At 43.5% G+C, this 11,949-nt stretch overlaps 1 protein-coding gene across 4 annotated transcripts in view; it reads right to left on the bottom strand.

The window, feature by feature from the left end:
• Positions 1–3,039: 3,039 nt before the first annotated feature.
• The window catches only part of kdm6ba (lysine (K)-specific demethylase 6B, a), a 94,201-nt gene continuing 85,291 nt past the window's right edge, over positions 3,040–11,949 (bottom strand). For 3 of the 4 annotated variants that reach the window (XM_053343891.1, XM_053343892.1, XM_053343893.1), the window contains 14 exons: positions 11,759–11,947; positions 10,915–11,469; positions 7,152–10,780; positions 6,790–6,916; positions 6,354–6,459; positions 5,926–6,131; positions 5,653–5,753; positions 5,499–5,567; positions 4,992–5,140; positions 4,761–4,875; positions 4,486–4,673; positions 4,215–4,356; positions 3,798–3,924; positions 3,194–3,451 (listed from right to left, as the gene is read on the bottom strand). In XM_053343891.1, the coding sequence (XP_053199866.1) occupies positions 3,239–3,451; positions 3,798–3,924; positions 4,215–4,356; positions 4,486–4,673; positions 4,761–4,875; positions 4,992–5,140; positions 5,499–5,567; positions 5,653–5,753; positions 5,926–6,131; positions 6,354–6,459; positions 6,790–6,916; positions 7,152–10,780; positions 10,915–11,469; positions 11,759–11,947 (5,916 nt within the window). In that variant the 3' untranslated portion in view covers positions 3,194–3,238. The other variant, XM_053343894.1, reaches the window with a different exon arrangement.

Raw genomic sequence — 11,949 nt, 5'->3', positions numbered from 1 at the left:
AAATATGTCTATTTAAAATAAGTATTAAGTGATTTAGATTTTTAGGTTTTCACGTCAACATTTTTATGTTTGAAAAACTTTTTATAAATGATTTTTAAATGGGTGATTATTCATCTCCTTTACATCCAGACATAGACTAGCACATGTATTTATTGTATGTTTTAAAGTTTAGAAGGCATCTGCATGTCCAAGTCTTTCTCTGAATTTTCTGTAGTTAGTAATGTCAGGATGTATATGTGTCAGCTAGTTATCTTCCTACTTGAATATGTGTAGTTAAATAATATTGAAGTTAATACATTGTTACATGTTTAGCAAACGATCCTCTGGAATAAACTCCATGAATATTTCTAGAGTAAAGACGTTGAGCTCAATCTGGTGACTCTGCACACTGTACAAGTCAAGTGCAGTGTATGAGAATAGTAATGAGGTAATGCTTTGTATCAGGCAGCACAGTCTACATACTGGAATAGAATACTGGTTAGTTGTAATTGCGACTGAAGAGTTTAAGTATTAGAACTGTAGTTTTTCTATATTGAGTTTCTAAAAGCTGTCTGAGTCTCTATTGAATTAACAGCAAGGAAACTGCAGTCTGGGCAGTCTTGTTACTACCCCCTGCTATTTCCTGCTCTGCTATCTGTTAAGTTTTGCCGCTTGTATAATCTCCTTCCTTAGTTTACCCTGGATGCCGATGTCTAAATGGAAACTTTTCTGTCGACTCCAGCCTTATTTTCTCACACGCATATCTAACAATAGCAAGCTCAAGGTGAGGAGGTGAATGACCAAACGGTGCCAAACATTTGTCACAGCTGAGGGATATGGCTTGTTATTGTGAAAGTGCAGTGTAAATGGATTGAAGGTGGGCTGTGACACATTTGAGAGCAGGGAGTTGATTGTGATGGTATAAAGAAAATGGATGAGAAAGATTTTCAACCAGAAAGTCCAGCTTTAATCCACTGTTCACAGAAATCTAGCTATAGCAGCATCTGCTGTTGTATAACCGACCCTGCTGTTTACTCTAGCAAAGGTGGGAGGGGATGTGTAATGAAAAATAATTACCCCGTTGGGGATAATGGAGCCAGTACAGAAGTGTTGATGTTTAAAAAGCTACATACAGTGCTTTAGAGTCCTTAACATGTTGTGAGGGTTGGGAATGGCTTCATTTAGGTGAGTGTGGGACTTAGACATTTCACAAAGAAGCCATTCTTTATGTGCAGTGTTGATAATACTGAAGACTTAATATTACATTCAGAGTACTGCTGTGCATTTATTAACATAAAATTAGGGGAAGACACCACTATAAAGTAGCCAATACTATGAACTGCCTACTATAATGTCATGCTCTTGATTTAAATAGATAACAGAAAGGAGTTGAGTGTAGTCTGGTAACTTTGTTCTGAGTGTGAATGATCTAACATCAGTCAAGTTATGTAAGGACCTACTGTTTCATTCTGTATGTAGAAAAAGTGTCTTTTGAATTACAGATATGTTGCTGGCAGATTATGGTGAACAGCATGTGAGAAGTACTAGAAATATTTGGGAGAGATTGTACTCATTTCTGGGTTTATCAAAAAGCGTTTATTATTAATAGTCATAGTAATGTCACACAAATTCACAAGTGTTTAAGACATGTCTGGCTCAGTTTGGTGTGTGTGTCTGCAAGTATGTCTGTGTGAATTCTCTAAACAGTGCAGTTATAAATAAATGACCACAAAGAGAAAAGGAAAAGGGTAAGGTAATATTGCAACAGGAAAAATAGAATTCTCATTTTAAGAAGACAAACAGAAAAAAAAAGTTGTTCAAAGAGAACATTTAGCACCATCTATCCCGTTATCATATTCAACAGATATCATAAAATCATTAAAATCTCGTCTAAAACCCCCTACATAATAAAAAAATTACCATTTCTCAAAACACTTTGGAAAAAAGTTGTTTTTTTTTCCTTAATGAGCATACAAACACAGCATTCCATTAGTCATCTTCTCTACGTGAGCAGTGTGCCTATCGTCTACAGGAAAGGTGGCGTTATATTCAAGATAAAGATATCATTTAATATATATCAGGAGAAAAAGGCAGGAGACATGTGAGGCAAGCACCAGAGAAACAGTAGCCTCCACTCCCATGGACACACAACCCCCACGTTTCACTTCTTACAGAGCAATCGGTCACCATAAAAAATAAGAAATAAATTCAAACTTGTACAACCCCATTTAAAAAAGGGAGAACATTGATATCCAATAAATAGAGGAAATGTTTTAAATTAAATGTACAATGCAAAAAAAAAAAAAAAAAAAAAAAAAATCCAGGAAATACTAAGTCTGCATATTGGAACAAAACAATCAAGAGGTACAACACACAAACACCAGATGACGATTTTTTTTCTTTTTTCAGAGATAAGTAATGAACAAAAAGACCTGATGAAGTGTGACAACTGAATATTAATCTCCAGAAGAAATAAAAGTATAATTCATAAAAACACAAGATTTACAACACATACAAGATTCTGAAAGACAAAATGAAGTTCCCCCCCAAAACAAAGTCGTTAAAACCCGTATGTTTTGAAGCATTCCAAACAATTGTATTTTTTTTTTTTAAATTCTTAATGCTTTAGAAAAATGTTCATATCTCTATTATTAGTATTTTTCATTTTCTCTTTTCTAAATACAAGTGACAAGGCCAATGTGGTATATATCTAGGCTGATCTAGTTTAGAAAAAACAAAATCATTTTAAAAAAAGACAGCACCCCACAAAAATTGCAAACAGCATGTACAAATTCAGTATTCAAGAGGACAGAAAAAAATTCTTTCTGGTACTGACAGAAAACACACGCCATTGAAACCATCAACTACCCTCCACAGTTTGTTCAATGGCAGCACCAACTGCCCCCTGGTTCTCAACTTCACTGTTGCCAGGGTGTCTGGTTGAAAGCACCATTTGAAAGTAAACTGGTATTTTATTGGCGGCTTGGTATTTCTTCTTGTAAACAGTAATGATGAGTAAACGTATTCAACTGGCTGTTCGGCAAGTATTAGCAGTAGTAGTAGCAAAAATGATCTTAAATAATGAAAGGGTAAGTTGAAAACCAAAGTGAAACTGTGTCTTTTGTCCTGGCTTGCAGGTGTTTTGGTTATGGCTGAGGAGACGTAGGAGGAGAGTTCTGTCACCGGGAGGAGTTGGCCTGGTAACACAAGACAAACCAATAATTAGATATGAAATGTCGTCATAACAGTTATTTTTATATCAGGTCAGAAAGGAGACAGATGGCATTATGGGAAAGCTTACCAGGTTGAAGGAGTCGTATGTGTTCATAAGCTCCTCTATGGAGTATTGCTCCAGCACCACTACGTTGTTCATGTTGGGGTTACGGTGACGTGCACAGTCCTCACAGTGAACCACATATGTCTTCCTGCTGTTGTTCTCACTTGTCACAAACAACAAATTGAACACCTCCACCTGTAATAGAGGAGAGAATATATTATTAAAGATTAGAGGTGTAGTTGGAGAACAGAGTAATAACAGATAAGGAAAGGGTTTTGTATACAGTTATTCACCAAATTTGCTGAAGAAAAACTTCTACAGAAAACTCATCACCTATCTCCTTTTACAGGATGACAGCTTGGACTCCATCAGTGACCCAGGTTCACAGTTAAAGGTATGTAATTATGTTTGAAATGCTTTAATTTCTGCCAAAGTATGACCAAATACATGCATGTCTTTGGCTTCATTGACTGTTAACCATAGACAACATACATATACCTTGCTAAAAACTTTTTGTGGTTAGAGACAGAAAGCAACTCACATCACACTCATTGCAGTAGTAGGCAGGCTCGTCTTTGACTCGACTCTGATAGGAAATCTTTTTGCCTGTAGCAACCAGTTGGTCCCGCAGGACCTGGATGTGCTTCATGGACTGCAGCAGGCAGTGTCTGGCAGGAAGGTAAAGAAAACAACTTTAATATTAAGTTTGAAGTTAATCAGAATATATTACATCTTTAACAAAAGGGACATAGCAACCCAGCTCTGCAATACATTTTACTTTGATGAAAGTTCTAGTGTTGCTGATGAATTTGGAGATTGCAGTTTGTGGTGCTGTTGATTTGTTATATTTTGTCCACTTATCAATGACAGTAGGTTACATAACAGTAATTGAACATTATAACCTTCATGAAGGATTTATTGCAGGGCTGCTAACTGAGTGTAAATTGCTTTTACTCACTTGAGCAGCTTGTAGGTTTCTGGGTCGGTGATCTTGACAGTGCGGGCCACATTCCAGGACACATGAATCATTGGGACTATGGACTTGACCTTCTTCACTTCATTCCATTCAAACCTCTCCAGGGCCAGCTGGTACTGGTAAGCTGCAGATCCACATGAAACAATGTTGGAGAGTGAAACACTTGCTGTCTTGAATGATATATCTTTACTGTTACTAAGCTATGACATTTTTTATTGTTGTTGAAATAATATGCAGATGGTATATTCCTTACCGTTGAGAGGTCCAACGTTCCAGGCAATATTGTTGCACCAGCCTACGGCCTGAACCCAGTGAACAGTTCCAGCGTTGATCCACACCAAGTCTCCCGGTCGCTGAATGAAGCGGTACACAGGGATGTTGGCCCTGTAAAGATCCTCCAACACCGGCCACCAGGACCCTGTCAGGTAGTCCACGCCATGTCTTCACAGATAAGAGGGAAACATGTTAGATACTGATGTAAAGCGTCCAAGATATGATTTTCGGCAGGTATTCTCAGATTTGACTCACTTTTCACAGAAGTCATTGATTGCCTGCCAGTAGTTCTCATGGACAGAGAACCACTCACAGTCTCCAGGGCCGATGTTTATGTTCACCGAGCAGAAGTTGTTGTTCTCCTGGTGACCTGTTGCACAAGGACATAAGACAGTCTGTTATATTTAATGGCATTTAATATTATATTGTTTAACTAAAGGTATATTCCTTCCATTACAGACAGGAAGGAGTGTCTGTGTTCATTACCTGGCGTTCGGCTCCCTGGAACCTTCATGTAGAGCTGGACAGTGTTCATGCCTAAGATGGTGTGGCCCACATGGCTCAGCATGTTACCACTGGATGCTACACGCATAAATGCTGGCAGCTTCTGCAACTCTTGTAGCTGGGGCTTCCACCTTAGCAGAGAGACAGCAGGTAAGAACAAGTTTTACAAAGTACAAAGACTGATTATATCGGCCTATCACACATACATCAGTGTTTGGAATACAAGTTATCTAATAGGTGCCAACATGAAAGCCTTACAGAACATAACGTAGATAAAGATGCTGGTTATTTACATATATGAATAAATAAAGAATATTGGCCCATATATTAATTAGAATTGTTGCCCCCTAATATCTGTATAATCCTGTCTCATCAAGCGCTATTAGGAAGGCTCTAATGCACTTGCACAGAAGCTAATGATAACGTTGCAGTGTTGACGACCACTAGAGTGCAATGCAACTTGTTTATTAATATGTTGAAGTTGCTTACCTTTTGGGATCTGAGAGGTCAATGTTGGTTCCAAATTTAATGATCTTTCCCACTGGTTTCTGCTCACCACTGAGGAAGAGGAAAACATTTAAGCATTACTAGAAGTGACAAAATGTTTTAGTGAACCTTTAATTCTTTTTAACACTGTCCTTACCTGCTACTTTCTTTAGTGCTGTCCTTGCTTGGTGTATCAGAACTATTGGATGGCTTCTTCTCATCATCTTCATCATCCTCCTCATCACTGCCTTTCTCCTCCTGAAAACACAGATGACAAACACAACATGTTAATCAGCTGGACTGCAACATGGAAGTCCTGACCACAATACCTGATGTATAAAACCATTAAACTGAAATATGTACTGGTGTATATAAGATAGATAAATTGGGTGGAAAACTACAAGTAGTGGAGGTGTGTATTATCTTTTACCTGTAGACTCTCTTGGAAGCTGGATGCCTGGTACTGGGCGTACTTGGCAATGGTGGTGTGGGAGCGGCTGCTCTCACAGGGCCATGTCTGACCAGTCCCACTGGGGTCCCAGTTTTCATCAGCAGGCTGCTGCACCTGAGTCCTTACCTCCACCGCCTGCTCTGCATTGGCTTCCACCAGTGACTTAGTAGAAAACAGTCCCAGGTCTGAAAAAGAGAGGGAATATTACACATTATTTTGAGCCAGTAAATGTAATTAATGTGTGTATACATATATACAGTAGTACAGTAGTAAGTATATAACATGGACCAATTGTTTATCAAATAGCTTGGACTAAAAAGCTACAGTATTTCCTTTAGTCAGGAGTGCTTACCATGAGTTTTTAATGTAAATGTAATGTTTACTAGTCCCTGCTAGTGTAAACTTACTGAGTCTTAGGGATCCAGCCAGGCCTCTGATGACAGTAACAGGATTCTTGGGGTCTGTACAAAATTGCAACAGCACAGGCGAGAAGGCATCCCTCTTGCTCTCCAACTACAGGAAAGAAAAATTACGTCAGTGCATAGTAACACAACCTGCAATTGTCAAGTACAGTGAAAGCACCACAAGAGGGCAGCATGTGCAAGCATATGTGCAGCATATTGTATTGAAATGTCAACTGTCTATTTTGTACACATTGTTCCTTTTGATTAAACATTTGCCATAAGTGGCTGCCACCCTTTGCTTTGTTGGTAGATTTTGTTCTTTTGGGATCTCTGTGCAATCGTGTATGAAATTTCCATACCCTTATTCATATTATGTGAAAGGTGACAAACTAAAGGAGAGCTGATAGATGCATGAAATGTAGTGCAAATCATAACTTACATAGATGCTAGGTGTAGGAGGATTGAGTTTCTCTCTTGGAATGAGTTCCTCTGGGTTTATGATGGGCTTGACAGAAAAGGCTGGGAGCAAGTAAGATTCTCTGAACTTTCCCTTCACTCTGGCACCCCTGGAACAAGATAAACATGTTAATAGAGGCAGAACATGAGATTATACAGGTCTCTATTAATACTATTTGCACTTGAGTTCCATGATGTATAACAATTTTAGATTAGCATTTTACTTCAACTTCATCCTATTCACATAAATATCTGAAAAGTAATTTAGACTGGGCTGTAAAAAATTAAAACCATAGTGAAATTGACATTAAATGCATTTTCAGTCTTCCTCCACAGTACACTTACTTGCAGGACCTGATGATTTCACTGGCACTGTTCTTGATGCTGATTTCCTCCAATGGGATCCTCTTTTCCTCCACCTCTGAGGCAATGAATGTCTCCCTGTCCCCACTCTCAACTTTGATCAGTCGGATTTTCAGCTCCTTGGGTGGCCCATCTGACAACGCTTTCAGTTTCAAGAAGTCTGTGGAGCCTAACGAGGAACCAGATTCAGCCCCTTTTTTGTGCTCAGATGATCTTTCCCCAGAATTTCTTGAGGTCCATTCAGCGTGCTCCCCTTCACTAGTAGAGCTGGCACCGGATGCGTCCGCACGTTTCTTTTTATCCGTGTCGTAATGACTCAGACTCTTGTCAGACCCCTCTTTGCGCTGGAGGTTGAGGTCTCCAAGAATTCGACGATCCTTCTTCTCCTTATGGCTCTTGCCATCCTTGTGCCGCTTATGGCTGGAGCTGGAATGAGTGGAGGAAGATGATGAAGAAGAGGAAAAGGCCATCTCCTCTCGCTTTTCTCTATGTTTCTTCTTTTCTTTTCTATCTTCATGCTTCCTGCTGCTACTGTGGCTGTGACCATGCTTCCTCTTCTTTTCTTTCTCCCTCTCTCTATCCCGGTTTCTGTCTTTCTCTCTGTGTTCCTTTACTTTTTCAGGTTTGTGTCTGTCTTCTGCTTTGACGTGGACATCGGATTTATCGGAGCTCTTGTTAGGAAGTGAATGTCGACTAAGCATGACCTCGCAGCTCTTTCCCAGCTCTGCCAGAGAAGACTCAGAGATAGTTGTCAACCGCTGCTCCTCCTTGATCACCTTAATAGGCTTTATGGGAGGAATACTCTCTTTTTTGAACCTTTCCTCTGTTAGTCCATCATCTCTCCAAACATCTGCATCCTCTAGTTTTAGTTTCTTGTCTTCCAGCAGAGGAGGGGAGGACTTTGAAGGGGGAACAGCTGGACTGAATGGTGGATTGGTTGAATCTGACGTTGGAGAGCTGCCTTGCTGCTGGCGGCAGATATCGGGGCCCAGTGACAGTGAAGAGGAATATTTGACCCCGACCAAAGCTGACGGAGGGGGTCTCCCAAAAGGCCCACCACGGTATGCATACTTCTGGCTCCCTAGAACTGTTGCTAGAGACTTGAACATGCTGTTAACACCTGTTTGGTGCAAGTGGGGTCTTTGGGGTGGTGGAGAACAAGATGGGGTCTCAGAATCCTCTTCATCGTCATCCTCGTCAGCCTCACTTTTAGTCTGCTCGGGGAGGCCATAAAGTTTAGCCAGGTCACTGTGGCGATAGTTGGTATTCGTATTCCCTATTCCAATTCCCACATCCATTGACTGTTTAGGGTTCAAGGGGACATTTGCAGAGGGTTTAAAGTAGTCTTCATCCTCTTCATTGAGAGAAGACGTCCGGCTGCAAGGGGATGCTAGAGAGCCTTGGCGGCTAAGCACAGGAGGGCTAGCGTGGGGATTGGACCCAAAGTCTTCCTGGTTCGGCTGATGCTTCAGTGCTGGGATGAGGTCTGGGGCACACAGGTAATTCTTGATAGGTTGGCCACTAGGAGAAAAGTTGTCAAGAAGACCTGTGGACCCAGTCTTTTCATTGTTAAACATCTCCTCTTCCTTTTTGATAGATTCATCCAGCATCGCCATAATGTTAGCCAGACCATCAGGGAGTAGTGTAGACATCTCAGAGGGCTCCTCCTCAAACTGAGCACTGTCAGAGTCAGTGCCACAGCTGCTGGCATTTTCCAACCCGCTTCCTGTCACCCTCTTCTGGAGGATCCCCCCTGTGGAGGTGGTTGATAAAGGTGGTGGCGGCAGGTTTTCTCTGGGAAAAGCCTGATACAGTTTGGGGGGCTCTCTAAGTGCCAAGGTGGGGAGAGAGAGCTGGCTGCTGTCTCTCTCCCTGGCTGAGTCTTTGGATTGGTTGGGTGCGGCTTGCATTGCCGGGGGCTTGTTGGGGTATACCGGCTGGTTCATCCCTGAGGTATTATGTGTTGATGAGGGACTGAATGTCGTTCCGCCATTGTTGCTCCACATCTCTCTCTGCCTCTGCTTTTCTCTGGCATACTCAGTCTGAGGTGTCAGAGGGGGTGGGCGCAGTCTTTCTAGAGTAGTGGTGCTGGGCGCCTGGCCTGGGGGACAGGGGAGAACACCGCCACGGCTTAGCCAGGGGAATGGGGGCGAAGCCTGGGAGCTGGAGGGAGGTGCACCAGAAGGAGGTGCAGTAACAGAAGAGAGGGGTGGAGGTGGGGGTGTTGAGGAAGTGTTGCCAGAGAGCAGTCTCTCCAGATTCTCAATAGCAGTCTGCTCTTTGCCTTTTGCACTGCACAGTTCCTCCTCTCTCTTCCGCTCCATCCTCCTCTTCTCCTCCTCTTTCCTCTCCAATTCTTTTTGCTTTTTCTTTTCTTTCTCCTGCCTCTCCAGTTCTCTCTTCTTCCTCTCCTGCTCCTGCCTCTCTGCTTCCCTCTTCTTCCCCTCCTCCTCTTGCCTCTCCCATTCTCTCTTCTTCCTTTCCCGCTCCTTTTTCTCCCATTCTCTTCTTTTCCTCTCCTCCTCCTGTCTCTCGGCTTCTTTCCTCCTCCTCTCCTCTTCTTGCCTCTTCTTTCTCTCCTCCTCCTGTCTCTCCAATTCTCTTTTTTTTCTCTCCTCCTCCTCCTTCTTCTTTTCCAACTCTTTCCTCTTCCTCTCCTCCTCCTGCTTCTGTCTCATCTCCCATTCTTTCCTCCGCCTCACCTCTTCTCTCATTCTTCTCTCTTCCTCCTCTCTGTCCCTTTTCCTTCTTTCTTCAGCTTGCATGTGTCCCTCTAGCTCTGCATCGAGTTTGTCTAGAGCCTCTTCGATGGACTGGGGGACAGAGGTTGGGGCTGGTGGACGAATCTGTTGCCGAGAGTAAGCCTGAGTCGGGACAGAGTCTGGCTGACCTAGTCTGGAGGAAAGGGCTGGATTGGATCGCTGAGGGATAGAGTTCACACTGGAATGAGGAGCTTGGTAATATGCAGGTGGAGACCTAGGAAGAGGATTTGAAATTCTGCTTGTAATTACACTGTCTCCTGCCCTCTGGCGCCCTGAGGAGAACAAAGATGATGATGACGATGAGGCGGAGGAGGAGGAAAATGCAGGAGTTTGCGCCAGTTCAGCCTGAGCACAGTAAGTCTTCCCCTTCGTGGGCTGGGACTTGGTGGGTCCATGCTGTTGTGGTCTAGGCAGTCCCTTTAGGTGGGGCTGGTTGGCAGCTTGGCCTCTCCCAGGCTGCAGCAGGGTGTCCAGCTGAGAGATGGGCCTAGTGATGGTGCTGGTGGATCTTTCAGGTGCTGGCTCTCTTCCTCTCTGCCAACTGTTATTACTGCTGATGTTGTTCACAGAGCAACCAGCGGGGGGTGATGTGTTCGCCCTGGAGATACCAGCCACAGTTACACCACCAGAGTTGCTGCTGCTGCTGTTATAGCCGCCAATGGAGCAGGATGACTGGGACATCGGGAGATTCGGGGTAATTACAGGGGTGCGGGTGGAGTTGGTTGGGGGTAGAGTAGGGCTGATGTGAGGGTGATGCTGGGAGGAAACAGGAACCTGACTATCCACGACCTGATTGTGGCTCTGCTGGCGTTGAGGTAGCAGTCCTGGAGGCCTGTAGATGCCCGAATCCTGAAGGGACGCATAAAGAGAAGATTTCAATGAACGAACATTATAATGATCGGCCAATAAACTAATAATCACACACACATTAAGTAATATAAGCATGGTACAAATGAGCTATTGCATAAATGACTTGTACTCACCAGGGAGTGACTGCTGGGCCTCTGGTATCTCCAGGCCTCATGGGGCCCACTTTGCTGAGGTACTGAGGTGTTGCTGGCAGGAGGAGGTGGTGGAGGAGGAGGGGGACCCTGGTGCCCCAGCCCTGGATGAGGCTGGAAGTGGCTGTAAGGCACACGACTGCTGTTGATCTTGTTGTTGCTGGATGCAGGAGGGTTTGCTGGTGACGATTGGGCATGTAGGTGATGATCTCTGGTTGGGGTAGATGCCGTATGAGAGGTAGCTTGGCTGCCACCTTGACCCCCGATGAGAGGGCCTCTCTGGTTGTGAAGACCACGAGGCTCCATGGCCTGGCAGGGTGGAGCCAGCCCCAGTTTAGAGCTGGGACTGGGGTAGGAGGAGTGTGGGGACTGCTGGTTTACAGCCTGAGGTTGGAACGTATCTTTCTGTAGCTGTGTAGCACATCCATGGTTGTAGCTACCAGGAGAGGAATTTGGTGGAGGAGAGAGTGTTGAAGGAGTGGAAGAGACAGGCGAGGACTTTTGGGTGTAGCTGCCCATTCCTTGTTTGTGGGTTTCCTGATAAACAATAGAGAAAGAGCAAGAAAGCAACAGAGGCTGATTAGAGAAATATAAAATGAACAAAGGCTCTGATCACTGCTGTGACTTAAAACAGGGAAAAGGAAATCAATTTGGGTCTTGGTGTTATTTACAGCACAGCAAATCATATGCTTAGTGAGGTTCAGACAGCTAATAGAATCAATACATTTTTATGGTACCACTCAATCCAATTAAGGTGTTTTTTACTGACTGGGTTCAATGGTAAAATATGAACCCTGAGCTCCAAGTAGTCGGAATATTTCCTTACTGTTCGGACCTGGAACTCCAGTGATGGTGGGTTCTTGCGGTCAGCCGTCTGTGGCTGCCAGGGAGTGTTGTCTTTGTGAAGGGGGTTCCAGAAGGCCGGTTTCGGAGGGAGGTGGTGGACTGGTGACTGATGCTGTGATAACAAAGATTGGCCAGGGCCGGAGAAACGCTGCTGCCCAGGATGGGATACCT

This window comes from Scomber japonicus, chromosome 22 (genome assembly GCF_027409825.1).
Source record: "Scomber japonicus isolate fScoJap1 chromosome 22, fScoJap1.pri, whole genome shotgun sequence".
Taxonomy (NCBI): Eukaryota; Metazoa; Chordata; class Actinopteri; order Scombriformes; family Scombridae; genus Scomber; species Scomber japonicus.
Note: the sequence above shows the minus strand (reverse complement) of the source record. Positions and strands in the feature narration are given on the sequence as shown.